The sequence below is a fragment of the Vigna unguiculata genome, chromosome 3 (assembly GCF_037176805.1).
Source record: "Vigna unguiculata cultivar grain cowpea cultivar isolate G323 ecotype 2 chromosome 3, ASM3717680v1, whole genome shotgun sequence".
NCBI classification, from domain to species: Eukaryota; Viridiplantae; Streptophyta; class Magnoliopsida; order Fabales; family Fabaceae; genus Vigna; species Vigna unguiculata.
This window is the reverse complement of record NC_140794.1, coordinates 54,354,105-54,374,694: the sequence shown is the minus strand read 5'-3', so window position 1 is coordinate 54,374,694 and position 20,590 is coordinate 54,354,105. Positions and strand designations below refer to the sequence as shown.

At 29.8% G+C, this 20,590-nt stretch overlaps 1 protein-coding gene across 1 annotated transcript; it reads left to right on the top strand.

Annotated features, from left to right (window-relative positions):
* Positions 1 to 14,122: 14,122 nt before the first annotated feature.
* On the top strand, positions 14,123 to 19,915 carry LOC114177117 (NAC domain-containing protein 7-like). The gene is made up of 4 exons (XM_028062368.2): positions 14,123 to 14,878; positions 16,814 to 16,996; positions 17,125 to 17,396; positions 18,907 to 19,915. Exons 2-4 carry the CDS (start codon positions 16,837 to 16,839, stop codon positions 19,561 to 19,563), a joined length of 1,089 nt encoding a protein of 362 aa, XP_027918169.1. The 5' UTR covers positions 14,123 to 14,878; positions 16,814 to 16,836; the 3' UTR covers positions 19,564 to 19,915.
* The last annotated feature ends 675 nt before the right edge of the window (positions 19,916 to 20,590 follow it).

Here is a 20,590-nt window from a genome sequence, read left to right as displayed (position 1 = left end):
TTTGGATATTTGTGTTACATAATTAAAATGTATAAACTGAAAAAAAAAAGGCAAAATAGAAAAACAGATTAAAACCATTGCATTTCGTTTTGAAATATATATATATATATATATATATATATATATATATATATATATATTTTGTTCATTTCCACTGAATACATTATTAATCATTAATATTAATAAAAAATTAATTTAAAATAAACAGAAAAGATCGGATATGCTCCATGGCCACTCTACGATTGCTATAAAGAAAATGTTCAGACAAGATGCTGGTTTGTTAATCATGTTTGCTGTCAAATAAAAATTCATCTGGAAGAGTTTAATAACATACCATAATTTGTTTATGGACTTGAAAATAGAGCATGGATTTATTTCATATCTATTAGATAAATTTTGGGTTTTTTTACCAATTCAGGTCCGGTCGACAACATTGTTAGGAATATTTATTTTATTTTTGAGGTATTATCCACTTTGTTTATTTATACAATGATATTACAAAAGACACTTTAATTTTTTCTAGTCGTGCTCATTAGAAAACTTTGGTAGCATTTCATTCCTAACGAGCCTAGGGCTGGTGTATAGGGGAGTTGAGTACATTTCAACCCCACCTAGGGATGAGTACATCTCAGCTTCAACAAGAAACAGGTACATCTTGGTCCAATTCACATCTACATCTAAACTTAAGGATATAAATATACATTCCGGTACATATGGGCTTTGACATATAGATGTACATACACATACGTACATTTCAGCACATATAGACTCATGTATACAAATGTACATCTCAACACATATGGACTTAAAATATACATATGTGCAAAGAACTGTTTCCTCAAATAATATTTCATATCAGATTGACCAACAAATGATAATTTGAGATATATTTGATCTAATTTTAACGAGTTTTTTTTTTATTATTAACAGTGTCGAATGCATTTTTTTTTATTATTATTAACAATGTCGGATGTATTTTGTTTCAATTGCATTTCCTAATAAACTTTTGTTTTGAAAATCCTCCAGCAAAGTTTGTCATTGAGATTAGAAATAAGGGATGAAGAGAGAAGGTTTTTTAGATGCGGAATTTGAAGGGGGAAAAAGAAAAGAGAAGCCCATTAGTGAAGGCGGACTCTAATGTGAGGCAAACCAATTGAAAGCAAACAATAAGATCCAATTATAACTTGTCTGCTATAGGCACCTAAAAGTTGTATCCATCTTTCATTTTTTTTTTAATTATATATAAATGTTAAATTGATGAACACCATTTTTCCTTATTTTACTACATTCAACACATTACAAGATTTTTATATAAAAAATTGTATTTATACTTTTACACAAATTTAAATTAGACTCAGCAAACGTATTTCCACGTTACCAATTTATTTTCAATCAACATATTTCTTTATTCTCAATTCAAAACAATCCGAAATATCTATCGTTAGTAAAATATTTCATTTTAATCAAACCTTCTAATTCTTATTCAAACAAACTCTTCTAATTTCTACTTTGTTTTATTTTTCGGTTATTTTCACTTTAACAATTTATACTCCCAGCGGAAAACAAAATAATAATAATAATAATATTGTAAATAAATATTTTATTTTAGTCGCTTGGCTACCTTAAACAATTAACTACTATATTTTTTTTTCTCCAAAAAGTAAGAGGCATTGATATCTGTAATTATTAGCCATCACGCACTTGCCAACAAACGATCCATGATGCTGTGCATGTGTTTCCGTGCCAGAACAGTTAAATAGTATAATATATCTGAAAACTATTTATAATTTTTATTTAAATAAATTTTAACTTTAGTAAATATAAAAGGTTAAGTCTTTCTTAAAATAAAACATACATACTTTAATTAAATGTATACGAGTGAACTAGCTCTAGTTAATTTCTTCAAGTTAATTATATAAATTTGTTCACACACTTAACATTAATTAAATATAAGTGAATTAAATTTTACTTTACAAATATATAAGATTGAATTAGATTTAAATTACATATCTTAATGTTTAATCTTATTTTTGAAATGTAGAGTTAAGCTTAAATTTGGATCAGATAATAGATTTAAGTGAGTAAAAGTAAATGGATTTGAGATAAAATAGAGGTAAGATTTAGGTTGTTTGAACTAAGAAAAAAATAATAAAAATAAAAAAAAAGTTTGTGAGTGAAGTAATTAATTTTATTTTTATAAAAAAAAGGTTAAATATGTTTTGCAGTATGTAAACTTTAACGCAAAATTAAAATTTATCTTTGTTCTAAATTTTTATGCAATTTGGTCCTAAAACTTTAAAAATGAATAGTTCCTCAAATTCAATCGTGTTAACTTTTTTTACATGTCAAACAAGTCTCAGGATGACATTTGAGTTGTTAACATAATTTTGACAAATTTTAACTCAAATATTAACATTAACATTGTTTAACAAGTTTAAAAAGCATTAACATCGTGGACATAAAAGACTATATTCATTCATTTTTTATGTTTAGGAATCAAAATGTATACAAGTTTAAGAACCAAAATATTTAGAACATAGACGAATTTAATTTTTCATCTAAATTTAGGAACTAAAAACATATTTAATCATCAAAAATTTTATAAATGAATTTCAATTAAATAATAAATTATAATTTTATTACCATCCTTTAATAATTATAATTATTTTTTATTACTATCTTAAATTTTAATATTATTATTTATTATTTACATTATTTTATTGTTTATGTTTAAAATTATAAACATTTGATTAACTTTTACATATAACCTATTATCTCTTATTTTTTTCTAGCAAATATTTTAATTTATAAAGAGAAAGTCTAATACACAAAATTCATTTCATTCTTCTTACTTTATTAATTTTTAATTTATTGTTTTACAAACTTTTTTTCACAACGTTTCGGCGTAATTTGTACCTCAATACAAATATAAATTTAAAGTCAACTTTTTAAGATATATATTTCAAAAGAAATCTTTACAAAAAAATTAAAGGTGAATAAATATTTTTTATATTATAAATATTTTAAAAAACAAAATTTCTCTATAAATATTTTTAATAAAAAAAATCAACTTTTGTACAAACAAAAATACACAAGTTAAAAATTAAAAATTATATAAAAACATTTATATGGAAATTTTAATTTTAATTTTTTTTCTCAATTTTATTTTTAGAAAGAACTTATAGAAAAGTTCGTTTAAGTATATTCCTAACACTTTTATTTCGTTTTTCTATGAAAAACTGATTTAATTTATTTCGAACTTTTTTTGAGGAAAATGAGATTAAAATTAGTTCTAAAAAATATATTCTATAAAAATAAGTTTAAAACTGATTCATTGTGTGTCAAAAATGTTCATTTATTTTGAAATTGGTTAACTTATTTGGACTTGTAATATGGATTAGGTTAAATGGTGAACTTTTTTTTTTTTTACAAAGCACTTGTATTGTAGTGATGGGAAAAATTTAGTGTGGTGGGTAGTCTTTAATTGAAATCTTTATCGGCATGCATTGGGGGCGTTTGTTTAATTTAATTATGACTGTAATAATACAAGTTTTTGTTAGAAGAGGTGTAAGGTAGGAGGTGCATTCATTTCATTACAAAATTCTACACAAAACTCTCCCCCTTAGTGGAATAAACAGCAGTTATAATCACCAAAAGTAATTCCATTTTTAGTTGGTCACATTATATTTAATTAATGGAATCTATCTTACGTGTGCCAGCTGAATAATGATGATAAATCTCTTGCCAAATTTATAATGCATAAAGTGCCTTTATAAACTTTTTTTTTCTTCTGATATTCGTTTTCCTTTTGTTTGTGTTATTGATGGATTTGAAACCATTGTATAGACAACATATAACTACAAATGATTAATTCTGTCACTATTTGCTTCGATGACGAATTTAAAATCATGAGTATAGATAGCATATGGTCACAAAGGTGTGATTATTTGAAATAATGGAAATAAATAACATATAATAGTAGTTTTTTGTAAGAACCCTAGCTATGTCCTTTAGGTATAGGTCGGAAAATCATGCGTAGAAGTTATATATATATACTTGTAAATGTGATATAATATTGTAGTTTATAGTATGAAGAGTGTAAATGAGTTTAAGTTGATCTATGAACCCATTCAACCCGATTTTAGGTGAAATGAATTTCGTTGTTTAGTTTAAACAAGATTGAATCAATTTCCATTTAAAGATCACAAACAAAAGTTTTCAACCCCTAGTTAGTAACCAATACGGATTTGACCTTTAGGTTATGATTTTAGGCATTATCTTGAATTATCACATCACTCTCGTTGGAGGTATGATAACGTGAGATAGATTGATTACGTTGGAGGTTTTCTAGTTTGCTCGGAAAAAATGTACAGAGGGTTGGTCATTTAAATTCTTCGGTTTACATAGTTCTATTTTGCATAATTTATAATTTACTAGAATTAAAATGTGGGTTTATCAATTTCGTATTATAATTTTTAATTTTTCTTGTGTGATATTTAAGAATAACAATGCAGGACAAACTATACGAGCTGATATATAAGTTCACAAAAAAAAAAATGCAAGACAGACTGAATATTGAACGTTATGAGTATCTTTGCAAGTTCTTTTGTCAAGGTCACACCACCTTCATTGGAAGAGAACATCTATCTCAATATATGTAGTGGAGAGGATTAGTTAATTGAAGAGTAGGAAGAGGATTAAACACTAAAACTATCTGATACGTCTCAACCTAACTCGGACCAGTAGATATTTTTTTTTATCAGCAATAAAAAATATGAATTGAAAATAGGGACAATAGGGTTGCCCCAACCCTTATAAAAAAAAAGAATATGTTAACAAATACAGCAACGGACCAGTAGATACATATGATGTCACTTTCTTTATTCTTTTGGGATAATAATATAACTTAAAAGTTAAATTAAATCTTCTCCATTCTATATCTATTTATAATCATCACAATTTCAAAAAGATTGGTTTCACTTTCTTAATAATATTTTATTACAACTATATACCACATGTGAGACATGCAATTACTCGATATATGAACTAAAACTTTTTGAAAAACCTATCAAGAAATACAATCAATGCAAAGACTTACTAAATAAAACGTTAGCCTAGGCATATGATATAAATTAAAAACCAATAAAAAAGGTCATCTAAAATGAAAAATATTCCAAATCTGAAAGAACAATAAGAAACTGCAATAATGTCACCAAAGTGTCTTTTGACTAGAATTTTTTAAAAATATTTGATAAGAAACTCTCATAGTTCTTGGAGTTTTTCTTGAAGAATGTATATAATATTTAAAAGCAAGTGTAATTAATACCTTCAAGGCTTAAAATCAATTCCAAAATACTAATATATATATATATATATATATATATATATATATATATATATATATATATATATATATATATATATATATATATATATATATATATAGTCCATAACAAAAGATAATCAATTATTCGTCTTCATTAATATTATTGAGATTACAATCTGAAGTATAATTAATTAAAGGTGACCCTTATATCTCAATAAGTTTGTGAGTTAATTAATTTTATAGGATTAATTGATTAAGTTGTTTTAACATGATTCTTGAAAACATATGTCTTCTTCAACTTTGGTATAACTAATGGTAATCGACCGTATTGAAAAGTAATAAATTAAAATGTTAAAAAGAATTAATTAAAATGTCATTATAATAAAATTGTATTATGCATGTGTTTAATTGGTTGGTAATAGTAATAATTTATAAACGAACTACTAACAATCAAAAATTTGTTGATAATTATCGACAATCACAAATTTGTTGATTATATCTGTCGGTACTTACCAACAAATTTTAATCATCGATTATTTCCATCAATAAAATAGGTGACTAGGTCTCTTCCTTTCCTTTTGTTTTCTTTATTTCTTCATCTTCTTCCTCCTTTCCTATTCACTGGTGTCGCATCACGCCATCACCAACACCTCCAACTCATCCTCCTTCCATGAGACCTAAAAATAAATAAATAAATAAAATTGAAATTAACATTTTATGTATATTTTTTTTCTATACTAAAAGTTTAAAGGTTTAAGAGGGTTATTTCAGAAACTAAAAACCTCTTCCCATTTCAATTCCCATAATTTAGATTCTCCCATCATTCTTTATTCTCCCTCAAAAATGGACCTTCTTCATTGTTTTCTTGAAGATTCAATGTCATAAAAGTGGTTACTGAAGGGTTGTACCATATAATTCAGTTTCATCTTAAGCTAAGTTCAAGTTTCTGTCATCTTTGTAGAATCAATATGTTTTTTTCTTTTATACATGTAGTTTTCCTTAACTGCATGTATTTTCTTCATTTCCTAAATAAAACTTTATCTCCCTGTGATTTTAAAATCATGCATTGATCATTGATTGAGTTTTTTTGTTGTATAGTTATAACAATCTTAAGTGGTGGAAGCATGTATGGTATGGGAAAGAACATGATAAGTGTATTCTACAAGGTAAGAGGAGCTAAATTCCTTTCAAAATTTAAAGTCATATTGTTGAATTTAGATATTGGAGTAGGAATATGTAGTTGCATGTTGACCTAGACAGGAGAAATATATGAAATTATTTTGTATTTTGATTCGCAGTGTGAAGTTGATTGAGACTTTTAATTATGTGAAATTATGGATTTCTGAGTAGCAAAGTGGTTTAGAAAATTTTCAGTTAAAATATATAATTTAAAACCTATTGAATTGGTGAGTGGTTTTGGAACATGACTTAAGTGTAATTATTTATACGGTAAGAATATAGAGATGAGTTAGTTAAATTTGACGTCATAATGATGAATATGACATATTGGGCTGCTTATTAGAATGTTGTATGCATGTAAATGTTGTAATTTGAGGATAGGAATGAGAAAAAAATATGAAGTGATGGGGAAGTTCTAAACTTCCAGAGAAAATATTTTTTTTGTAGCCTTACCCGTAGATAGTAACACTGTGAAGTTTTGTTTATAGTAGAGGTGATTTATGTTAGGTAAACTTAAACATAATAAATGTTATAGCCATTGTTGGTAGTTAGTATACTAGCCATTTATAGTCGTTGGGTAGTTAATGTACTACCGTTTATAGTCATTGAGAGTACAACAAACAAAAATTATAAGCCTGTATATTGTATCGTTGATGGCATGAATAAGAAAACAACAAAAAATGAATAAGTTTTTCATCCAAGAGCCTCTTTCTCGTAACAGTTTATATATTGCCAAATGGTTTTCTTTGCTTGTCATAAATTATATTTTATCATTGAATTGTGTTATGTGTTAAAAAAATGATAAAAATAAATTTCGTACAAAATTACAAATTTTAACCGTACAAAAATTTATTTGTTTGTACATTTAAATTTTTGTACAAATATCTGTACAACTTGTGAAGAATAGAAAGAATGAATATTTTTATTAAAAAAACATTAAACTATAATGTCTATTGTAGAGTCATATTACAAATTCAATTATAAATAGTGTCTCTTGAACATAGATTTACATGTGAAAGTTTAGTGTGTTATGGTTGTCACATTAGCTTTCTGAAGAGAAATGCTAATCTAGGATAAGGTCAAGCGTAGGGGACTTGTGATATGAGACTATCTTGATTCTACAAGTATCAATCTCATATAGAGGATAATAACTAGGTGGTGAGAGTCGAAGGAGACTTCACATAGCAAATAATACAATAATAAAGACTATCATACTTAAGGAGCTAGTGAAGTTATACTGGATGAGATATATGATGTTCCACCTGAGTTATTGTTGTATAGAAGGAGGAGAAGAGGGTCAGTATGACAGATGCATAGTCTCATGAGTCCATTCAATATACCAGTCTTTCGGAAACAAGAGTCCAAAGTCTAGAGATTTATCTATAGTTTGATGATTGAACTTTAATTAACTGACTTTATTTTAATATTTTGGAAAAAAAATTAATTTTCTTTTTCAATTATAGATTATTTTTTGTAATATTTAGCTCACCCTTGCATTTTTTATCTCTAGTTTCTATTATTATTGCGATCAAACATATATTTTGTATATAAAGGAACATATTTAGGAGGAGCTGATGGGATACTAGCAATGAAGTTGGAGTTATCTACGAAGAACTAGTATATTGTGAGTTAGAGAATATCTGTTAGCTTTTTGAAAGACTATATTATGCTTTTTAGTTCTCAAATTGGAGTATTGTTAACCTATCTTGAAATACACGGATTTTTCCCAAGTAAACACCATCATCTCCTCTTCCTTCACCTCCTTCTTTAACCCGAGCAACCATCATCTGATATTTCTCTATGTGACTGAAATTCATCTACCTCATCGATGCATCTCCTTGCCACAAGCGAACCTCCATGTCGACACCTACTTGTTGTCGTCGTCCCGTCACACCCTCCTCCTCTACCTTCTAAAAATTTATTATTAAAAACTAATTTAGACAATTCTTGGTAGCTAATATTAAAGATTAATTTAGATTTTAATTCACAAATCAATTATAATTTTTTATTCATAATGGAGATTATTTTAGTTAGTATAGTGATTAATTATTTTTTGTCTCTAAAATTGATTGTTATTTAATGACTTTTTTATAGTGATAAACATAATTTTCTATTGACTTCCAAAAGTCTAGTAGTTCAGGATTATCAACCAATTGTTATCAAAGGTTTATAAGAGCTAGGAAGAAAATAATGTCATATTTAAGAGAAAGCACCCTCAAATTTTTTATTAAAAGGGTTTGTATAAAGAATACATTGCAAATTACAGTTCAAGATATAAAGTACATACCATAAATAGAAGTTAAACATAGTTATGTAAACTAACAAACAAATTATAACTCAATCAACTATATTGTAGACATAGGTTCAAGAACTCTAATTCATTGTTATAGATGTTAAATATATGAACACATAGGAGACCAAACTAATGCCTATATTCACACAAATTAAATTCATTTCTAAGAAAATCGTTAGTAATGCCATCAAGGAATCAACTCAAACCAAAACATTTCTTGAAGATATTGTCCTTTTGTCTTTTAAAACCACGTAAAATCCTTATAAAACCAACTATTGAGAGTCCTAAATGTTTCTTCAACCCATACAATTTTTTTAAGTAGAATACGGTAGGGATCACATATTGTTCTTCTCAGGCTCCATTAATGATAACTTGGTTATCTCTCCGCCCATTTTCAAACAGAAATCTGTCTTAAGGATAGGTCTATCAATAAATTAAAGTTGAACTCCTCAATATATTCCTCATTCTTTATTCATATTTCTCATTTATTTTCTTCACTCCATTGAAAACACATCCGCAGTAGAGAATATTATAAACCTAAATTTGTAAATTTTGGTGGCAAGATGTTCGACCAGGCTTTACAAACATGGAATCTTAGCCAGAGGAATATAAAATAACAACTCCTAGTTTCTCTCGCTAATGCATTAGAAAGGTAGAACAGTGAGTTCTACAACTCGATGTCAAATAGTTATACTAAATTAATTTACCCGAATTTTTCTGAGAAAGTAAAAGTTATTGTAGAAATGTTAAAATTTTAGAAACACATGAATGGATTGAAATAAAAATAGAGATAAAAAAGGTATGAAAAGAATGATGGTGAGGAAAAGTTTATTGATAAGGAAGAGTGTGTGGGATAAGGCAGAGAATGTTGGAGTAAGATGGCAGGTGCAGATGGTAATGTAGAAAGGGATTGAGAGCTTTTTCCAATTTTTATAGAACGCTTTTTGAGGAGTTGGGCATCCCCAGTTGAACGTGGGGAACCGAAACAATAATGTGTCTATATCAACAATCATTATCTCTGCTGTGCCTTCCACTTGTTCCTCCCATTACTTTCGGGCTAATATTCAGGGAAACTAATAAAATGTGATATCTAGATAGAAATAAAGAGTTTGATGATATATTAATGGAGGTGGAAGGAAGGGAAGCGCGTAGCCATGGTGGCATGGCATGGTGGGGACAGGATGACACTTGGATAACGTTTGAGACTTTTGCTTCACTTCTTTGCTAGTTTCAACTTACAGACAAACCATTGTGCACTGTAAACTCTCTTACTTTACCTTTTATCATACCCTTTTATTTCTTTTCTTTGCTTTTTCCCTCCCACTTTAGCCGGACGGCTGCTATGGCTTAACGTACCGGCATGCACAACTATCATTCTCCTATGCTCTATTTCCACACCCCAAAATCTTATAATCTTATTACCAACTTAACAACTAATTCCAACAAAAATAAAGTTTATTTTAATTTATGGGTGGTTATGGAAGGGTAGATCTAGTTTAGGTTTGATTCAAATGTAAAAAATTTATACTCTACTTTGTTCCTTCTTTTCCCTCAGTTATAACCGACCTTTGTAATTATTTTTGTTCAGTGTTTATTATAAATAACTTTTCGTATCAACTTTCTAATTAATGAATAGTAAAGTTTTTTTTCCTCTTCTTTCTCTCTGTCTCGTGTTTGCTCCAAGATAAGAACTTGGATTCACTTTATCAGTGCAGCACCATACTGCAGAGGAGATACTGTCTTATGGTATTGGAACCTTTGAAGCATATTTTAGCAACATTTGTCATTTATTTGGCTTTTGGATCACCTGTTATTAAGAAATATTTTTTTGGTTGGATATATTATTTCATTTGCTATCAGACTATCCATTAATATTTAGTTTTGTTGAGATTTTCAGGGCTTTTAAAAATATGAGAGATATGAAATATATAAGAGATATATGTAATATGTTGTACGGAGGAATATATTATTGTATTTTATTGATATACCGCAAAATATAACAAATATCAAGTATAAAATATTTAAAATATCTCATTCCTAATCTAAAATAAATAATAACTAATTTTTAAAATTGAAACATATCTCTAAAACTGAAATATTTTCTAAAAATCAATTTAAATAAAAAAAATATTAAGTAATATTCTTAACAAGTCTTATGCTCGAGATGTATATACCTCGACGTTAAGGTAGTGTGTTGGAAGTCTCACATCGATTAGAAATAAAACTAATTTAGAGTATATAAATGGGTGCAAAACCTCATCTTACAAATTGGTTTTGTAGGGTTTAGTTAAATTTAAATTTCACTTTTTGATCGAAAACATGGTCTCTCATCAAATGAGAATATTAATTTAGGGTATTTACACAGTAACAATTTATAGCAATTATACCTTTAGTCATAAACTTAATATTGATATACCACTTTATAATTTTAATCAATAAAATAATGACCCTAGCTAACACATTTAAAGCATTTAAATAATATATATAAAACCCAAAAATTCTAACACTCTCATCTATATGTGTTCCAAAAATCTCACTACTTGGTTGTGTTTTACAAGTCTAACCAAATTTCCCTCCCACCAATTACTTGTTGAACACACCCAATTACCTTCCCTAATGGTGTGTGTTTTTCTACAAATGTCCTGTAGACAAGGAAAGAAAAGTGGGTGGGATGTGTTTGGTTCGGATGATTTCTGATATATGCGAGGATGAATTTGAGAGGACTTACCATTTTCATTTCCTCACAAAGATGCGAAGAAAAATCAAGAAATGCAAGTTTTCAAATATGTAAATTACAAACATAACCTCCTAGAAAACACCGTTTTGGGAAACAAATAAAAGAAAAATAATCATCTAATTGTATCCTTTAAAATAATTTTTATTCTATCAAACTTATTACACAACTCAATAACTTTCATATCAAATCTTAATTTCATTTTTTACCATCTTCCTCTTAATCCAAATAACTCTACTTTCACTTCTATTTCTCCGCAAATTCACTCTTCTAAATTCATCTTAAGAAACAAACACATTCTAACACTTTGTTCTTTTGGGTGGATGTACTATTCACAAAGAATAAGAAGCGTGATTAACAAGTGAATAGCGTGTTCTTTTGGAAGTGATACAAGTGATGAAAGGATATGATTAGGAGATCTACTAAAAATCTAATCTCACTATCCATGATGAGATTAGAGGGTGACACTACCCATGTAAGTAAATTATTTTCCACCTTATATATTAAATTTATTTTTATACAAAATATATTGTATTATTCATTTTTTTATTAATAATTTTTTTTTTATATTTTCAATCATTCAATAAAATTTATAAAAATAATTCTAAATTATTTATATATAATTTTATATTATGTATAAGAATAGGGACATTTTGGTAATCTATCTTTTTTATCTATTAAATATATTTTAATATGTCACGTGGTCAATTCAGTCACAAATTTTCACAAATTTCACTCCTTAATCCACTATGAAATGAAATCACCTCTGAATTTCTTAAAAGAAACAAGAGTAACTTCACTCTCTAATCTTTTCAATTTCTTCCTCTCCCTCTTTCTAATCCTTCCTCCCAAAAGAATACAAGAACATGTCTTAAGTCTAATCGTCACTCTCCTTGAACCCATATTTTGTTTTCAACACGTTGCACCTCATATTTTATGTATAATATTCATATTATATATACATATATATATATATATATAATTAAAAAACTGATTATATATATATATATATATTATCTAATTATATTTTATTCTAATAACACATTTATTTTTTAAGCCTATACGAATCAAAAGTAGTATCTTCTTAAAAGAAAAACACGTTTTTGTAATTAAAAAAAATTGTAAACATAATATTATCTATAGGTAAAATAAAATATAAAAACACTTTTCTTTTATGAAATCATTCTGCACTTTAGTATTTTCACATACTTAAAAGAAAAGAGTTAAAAGGCAATACATACAAAAAAGTTTAGACAAGTTACACTTAACCGAAATAATTAAGAACATTCCAAATGCGCCTACCCACATAACGGATTGGGAGCCACTAGCAATGATCTGGAAGCCAACGAAGCCATTGGTGGAGTCGAGTTCGGCTTAGCTTAGCAGACTCCAAGAATGTCATTTTTTATGTTATCTTTATACCACAAGCTGTATTTGGAGATGTGTCGCTATCGTATTGCCTACGGTCGGTTCGTGGGCCCTCCTCTCTCGAGGAAGCTTTAACAACAGATTTTATTTCTTTAGTAATATAATGAAGAAAGGGCAAAACATATACACACTGCGTCACAATTTTTAAATAAACAAATATTGCGGACCAACCAACCAGGGCTCGCGTGCTGTTTATGCAACTGAAAAAGAATTATTATTATTTTCCAAACCTTAAAATGATGCACCACTTCTCTGTTACTAATTTATTTGCACTTTTTCAAGAGCACCAGCAGCAACTGCACCACTGTTTCGTTCACCACCTCATTTTCACACAGCAGCAGCAGGGGCTATAGCAAGATGTGGACCAACTAACTTTACGCAACACTTAGATTTCGTAAAACCCTACATATATTTTAATCACCAGATACAATTAACAAAATCAATGGATGTAAAACACATTTTGAATGTTGTCAGACCTCATTAAAAAACCTCTGTGCGAAATTTCTGATACATGTGTTAACTTGTTGAATTAAAGTTGAACACACCAACCGTAGAAAGACTATTAATTAAGTTCTTTTTTCAACTTATATATTAACTTTAATTAATAACCCCAATGAGTGAACTGGAAGTTTAGCTCACCTTTTGAAATCACTCCACCAATCCTTAGCTCTTACTATTCATGATCGATTTGTTGTTTCTAATAAACGATTATATAAATGCAACGAGTCAATTCTTTTGGGAGAAAGCATCGTAACACAAGTTCAAGAGGGAAGAAATCAACGACACTGTATTACTTATTACTGTATTTGAAACATCCTCAACAGCAAAGATTAACAAAAGAATGGTTAAAGATCAATTGTAGTTTGATTCTGTATACTAATTCTTTAAGTTGTGTTTTATGGGCAATCTCAGCATGTTATCGGAAATGTGTTGTTATTTTATAACTTGTTTAGGTAAAAGAAATGGAATAGAAAAATGGGGACAAAGGGATTGTGTAACTTTTGGAGGGAGGGAGGATGTTATAGTTGGAACCATTAAGGGTCACCACTTAAGCAAAGCAAAGCAAAATAAAAACCTTATAATCGATTGTCCATCATTATCATAATTTGTATTCATTATATATTTGAACATCTATGCATCTTAAAGAACCCCATTCCATTCGTCCTCAAGATTTGATCTTTGTTGTGTTTTCTCTTCTGCGGTCCCGGCCACCTCAAACGTTAACACCACATCATTCTTTTTAGGTCTCTATCAGTTGCTGGTGGGTGGACTTAGACTTAGAGGTTGACATCTCTTTCTCTCTCATTCTCAAGCCGTTTTAGCGCCACCCTTCTATCACTCAGCTTACAGCAATCTAGCTCCAAAACGAATAACAAGAGAGAGAGAGAGAGAGAGAGAGAGAGAGAGGGATTCATGAATGCTTTATTAGGGTTCTCATATTTGCTTCCTTTCATCCACTGCTGCTCCTGAAACCTCTCCTTTTCCTTCCCTTTTCTCTCTTCTCATTCTCAATAATCCTCGGGATCTGATCTCTTTCTCATCTTGCGGATACAAACTACTACTAGATGCAGCTGGTGAAAGCAAAGAAGTGTTGAGAACAAAGAAGAAGGAGATTGAGTTCAATTCCCGAGGAAAACAATTAACTTTCTACTTTGCTTTTCCTGTCTGTTTTGTCCGCTTCTGTCTCCCTGCCTTTCTTTCAGTGCTGTTTTTTTTTTGTCTGGTTCTGTTGGATTTCCTTTGACCAAGTTACGACAAAAAGGTTGTTGATGAAAGAGAGCTTCAACAACTTTCTCATCAACCCTAGATACCTCAAGATTTAGTGCTGCGAACCAGTTTTTTCTTTCATCAGATCCGTTCCGGAACTCTACTTGGAGTCTACACATAGTCATATCCTCAGAGGAAGCAATAAATCAAGGTTGTTCTTTGCCCTTAATTTTTCTAACATCCTCTTTATGTAGTGCTTTATACATTTCTACACATCGATCTGTTATATCATATGAGGTTTGGCTTCTTGCTTTCTAGTTCATGCTCTTTACTATATATTTATCATGAGAATGTTTCTAAATAATTAGCAGCGTTGAAATGGTGGATCAATTGATATATTCTATTTTTTTAACCTTTAAAAAACAAGTGAGACAAGAAAAGACAGACAAAGGAGAAGCCCGAGTCAAATGGTAATAAAAGTCATAAAATCTTTGACAAGACTGCGATCTGTGTTCGGTTGGTGATTGTATCTCATCGACACCAACCTCCAAATCATGGTTTAACCCCTCACGCCGGTCTTCTTTTTTGTTTTACACCTAACCATACAAGTCTATTTGCATATATATCCAAGTGTAAACTGAACAAAGCACTGTTTCTGGTAATTGATGATGTTTTTTTTTTTGTGTAACTCTAATCGCTTGAACGAGAAACTTCTAAGTCGTGCTATGACGCCATTATGAAAATGTGACTACCTTTGAGTGCTCTATCAACCTCTCCGTAGGCTGAAAAGGCTGAAGGTTTGGTGCTACAGCATACAACATCATTCACTACTTCATACCACCCCATAATTGCTTTGTAAAAAGTGTTTTCTCTATGCCGTGTGCCCTTGCTTAATTTAGTTTTTCTTCTTTAGGGAAAATGAGTCAACGTTTCACAAGGTAAAGTTCTTGAATATCTCCTATGGCTTCTTCGTGAAGCGATTACTCAGGCCATCGATAATCTTTTTGTTTTTTTCTTTCCGCTTTTATTATCATTTCTTTTATTCATTTTTACAACTTCAATTTGATGCGTGTGGGTGTGGGAATCTTCTTCAGTACTTAGTATTCTTTCTTTTTCATTTCATTCTTTTATTTCTTCTGCTTTCTGAGTTCATTCCTTGGATCTAATTAATCAAAAGCATCGCATTCGATGTTGAAAATATGAACCTGGAAAAGACGAGAAATTTTATGTATAGTGCAAATTTTTTTATGGCGTAAAGTTGTTTAGTTTTGGAGCAGATTTGTTTGACGAAGACTGGAGATTCTTAGAAGTGGTTTCTTATTGTCCATGTATGGATAAAGAATGTTAATTAACTTACAGATATTTGCGTGGCCTCTGCCATTAGTAATTTTGTTGATTTAATACATGTTTTAGTCTATCGCCTTTTTTATAGCATGATGTCTACAGTTTTGTCAAATTAAGGTATATTACATTGCACAGCAATTCAGTGGATGAATAATTAACATGTGCGTTTCCCAGTACAATTTCACAACTAATTCATACTCACTTTGTATTACTCGTTTTCTTTTCCTCTTTCTTTGAGAGCTTCAAGGGACGTGTTTTATAACTACCCAGTTTTCTCTCTTGCTTGTTAATATCATGAATTATCGGCAACTCAATCTTGTTGCTTTATATAAAACGTTCATTAGATAGATATAGAAACAAAGCAACTGTTTTACGTAGTGTCTAAGGCATGAATCACTCTTCTCCATTTGCTTTACTTTTCCACTTTTCATTTGTTGTCTTTAACTCGTTAATCTTTTTTTATTTTTATAATTTAGACTCGTTAAACTATCTTGAACCTTTATTCAGCTCTATCGGTACTCATGTTCTCCCTTTTTTTCTCCGATTATTACAACGCATGTCTGATGTTATGTCGGGATGATAACATTTTGCATCATTTTATGTTCTTATTATTGATCATGTTTCTCCACCAAACTATCAATGTATCATATATATATTGCTACCTGCATAGCATTGATGCCCATTATCATTTCTGGACTGGTCAGCAATAGTATTCAATGTATGTAGGAGAAAAATATGTTAAACCTTATGTTTATTTACAAAAGAGGTATTTAGTTTTGTTTTTTTCTTTTCTGAAATACAGGTTTTAATTGTTTGAGAGGCGAAATGAACACATTTTCGCATGTACCTCCAGGCTTTCGGTTTCATCCCACCGATGAAGAGCTTGTAGGTTACTACCTTAGGAAAAAGGTAGCGTCTAAAAGGATTGATCTAGATGTGATCAAAGATGTAGATCTGTATAAGATTGAGCCATGGGATCTCCAAGGTACGTAATTCTTACAAAGTTATAGTTAAGAAAGGCATTGCATGCAAGCAAATGATAGATTATAGCAAATAATACGTAGATGCATGCATAGAAGAAGATAATGACATTTTGTATTGTGATGTAAACAGAGTTATGCAAAATAGGAACAGATGAACAAAGTGACTGGTATTTCTTCAGTCATAAAGATAAGAAATACCCAACTGGAACTCGGACGAATAGAGCAACAAAAGCAGGATTTTGGAAAGCGACGGGAAGAGACAAGGCAATATACTCTAAGCATTGCTTGATTGGCATGAGAAAAACTCTTGTGTTTTACAAAGGAAGAGCTCCGAATGGACAGAAGTCTGATTGGATCATGCATGAGTACAGACTAGAAACTAATGAAAATGGAACTCCTCCGGTAATTCCCATTCAAATTCAAACATAGTTTTTTTTTTTCTTTACATTTCTCGGCTTTCGTTTCTATTCATAATCTTTACTCATTCAGGTTTTAGTCAAAAATATTTACTCATAAGTTTTTATTTAAAAAAAAAAACTATTCGACCAAAATTCAAATATATAAGTATTGCAGTAATCAAAAATCACGATTTTTTTTTTTGTCTTTTTTGTTGATTTTCTAGTGATTCACTGCATGCTAGTTTATTCAATTACTATTCGAAATAGATATTATTTCATAATATTTTCAAGTATTCTATAAATTGTCTAATAAATAAGTAACACAAAATTATTCTGCATGGAAGAAATAAAGTAAAACTCGTATATGTATAGAACTATTTTAAATATAATTTTCCGATCAGAAAAAAAAAATGTTTGTATTAAAAACTAGTTTTAATTCATTAATTTTTAATGATTTAAATTCTCGTAAATGTTAAAGATTTAAAAACTATTCATATAGTTATCGTGCTTATTATTTTTTTTTATGCATACAAATATGTTAAAGATTAGTAGCATAATGTTCAATGCCTGTATAATTTTTGCAATAAAAAAGAAAAAAGAAAAGTATAATTTATTCCTTATAATTTTATCAAGGCCGAAAGTGTTTCTCACCCTCAACAGTTTTGTATGATTTTATTTCTGATGTCCTCCCTCTTATATACAATTATGAAAACTATTAATTACCCTATTACAACAACTTGTAATGAAACACTTTAAATCTCACAAAATCTAAAAGTTAATTAATTACATGTGCATATTGGATTTTTTTTGTTTTTTTGTGGACTTGAATATTGCATTAAATTGACTTCAATTGGATTATGTAAACTTTTGTTTATGAATAAATAAATATAATAATATATTAAGAATCTTAATGTACACAAATTAATTTGAGACTAAATGAAAACTAGAACCAAACCTCACCTTTGGTTATAAAACTGTTCCAGCCAGCCTATTTGCTCCCTTCCCCAATGTTTATCTAGCATTATTAGCCTAAATACAAATAGAATGCTATTTAATTTCGGCTTAACAGTGTGATTTTGAACAGTTTACATAAGATTTTGGATTCAAAACTATGTTTTCTCCATTTAAAATAAAATAAAAAACATAAATCCAGACATAATAGATCATTATTTTTTTGTTCGAGCTTTGACAAAGATTCCGCTGACAGACTAATGCTAAAATTAAAATGTTTCCTTACGACCCATTTATGGATAAGGCATGTGTGATTGCTTTGTTTGGTACGCAAGTGTTTCATACCCAATTTCTATAATATGTATTCAAGATGAATAATGTTAAACACAATAGTTTCACACTCATGGAATTAATCCCTTACAACATTAGTGGTATGTTTCTAGTTTTTGGTGAAATTTCAGAGAAAATAATATTCTGCTGAAAGATGCATGCATTTAACCTTCACACTGTTCATTCATATTCATTGATTATGGTTAGGGTTTTAATAGTTTTGAACTGTTCAGGAAGAAGGCTGGGTTGTGTGCAGAGTGTTCAAGAAGCGAATGACTACAATGCAGAAAGTGGGAGAGTATGATCAGTCACCATGTTGGTACGATGAGCAAGTTTCCTTCATGCAAGATTTTGAATCCCCCAGACGCATTTCTCAGCCTTATGCATCATACCATCACCACCACCCATGCAAACCCGAGCTCATGGAATTGCAATACAACAACATCCCCCACGATGCATTCCTCCAACTTCCGCAACTCGAAAGCCCCAAACTAACTCACTCAGCACCCACTTTGAGTTGCAGCTCCGTTGTCCCTTTTGCCTATGAAACCAGCAACAACAAAAGCAACGGAAGCACCTTGCAGTTCTCATCACTCACTCAGGAAGAACAGATACAATACTGCCACCAACAGAGTCAAAATTCCCTCTACTGTACCAATGATAATGCGGTTGACCAAGTCACAGATTGGCGAGTGCTTGACAAATTTGTTGCTTCTCAGCTCAGTCACCACAACCAAGATGTTTCCAAGGAGACCAGTTATTCCAATGCTCCTATTTTCCAAGTGGCTGAACAAATTTCTGTGGTAACCAATGGATCCAAAAAGGAGCAAATTTCCCAGGAATATGCTTCGACATCTACCTCCAGTTGCCAGATTGACCTGTGGAAGTGAAACTTTATAAATATATATTATATATAGTAACTAAAACATATATGATGCATAATATACTAATTATAGGAAGTGCGTACAAGTGAATGTTGGAAAAAAAAAAAAAAAAAAAGACAATAGTGTTTGTCCCGGTTGTTGTACATAATAAACCCAGATGTTTTATATCTATATATATATCATTAGTTGTTGAACCTCTGGAAGCTGGAGTATGGGCTGAAAATGCATCCATTAATTAGATGCAATTCATCTCTCCTATATATAGTGCTTCAAGGTCAACTCTACTCTCTACAGCAGAAAGCGATCCATGGTGGGAAGATTTCTGCGCATTAATGATAAAAGTAATTTGTTTACTACAGCTTAATTTTGCATTACAGATATGTGTATTCAGTTTGTACTTGAAATAGGAGATTACTTGGATCTATCAGAATCCAGAAGTGTGAGAATGAAGGTATGAACATTCGAGAATCTAAACCATATTTCTACATGCTTCTTACGTAAACACACACACGTTCTCCACTGTGCTAGTTTAATTTACTAATATCTCTTTTCTGCAAGCGTACAAAAATTCTGTATGGCAAAATAGATGTGAAATTTTAAACACCATGTTAAAGAGATTAATCCCTGCATTGACTGGAAACCATTATCTATATGCGCGTGTCTTCTTTCAACAGTTTTGCTCGTTCGAGTGGACACGACTCTCGGATCAAAATTTAGAATGAGTTTATGCTTTGATAATTGGGAAATATATGCTAACGACTCAATGAATCCAAGAAAAGTAAACAAATGAATTTCATTTTGTAGTTATTTTTGTTGTTTCTAACGATCCATTACTATTTTGTTTCGTTAGAGAGTTAACATATATTCGTATTGGATTGCGTTATTTTGTAAGAGCTATACCATTATTATTATACACTTCTATACGTTCTTATAACTTTTTTTTTCCTCTTAATTGGTTGGCTGGGTTTGACCCTATATGTGTTTTTGAGGGATTCATTTCAATTTTTTTTGTTATATTTTGATAAATAACAAA

Bases quoted from the DNA above. Each gene is read 5' to 3' on its own strand.
- LOC114177117 (XM_028062368.2), top strand. From the start codon at position 16,837: ATGAACACATTTTCGCATGTACCTCCAGGCTTTCGGTTTCATCCCACC. The intron at 16,997-17,124 runs GTACGTAATTCT...TGATGTAAACAG, and splicing joins TGAGCCATGGGATCTCCAAG to AGTTATGCAAAATAGGAACA. The intron at 17,397-18,906 runs GTAATTCCCATT...TGAACTGTTCAG, and splicing joins ATGAAAATGGAACTCCTCCG to GAAGAAGGCTGGGTTGTGTG.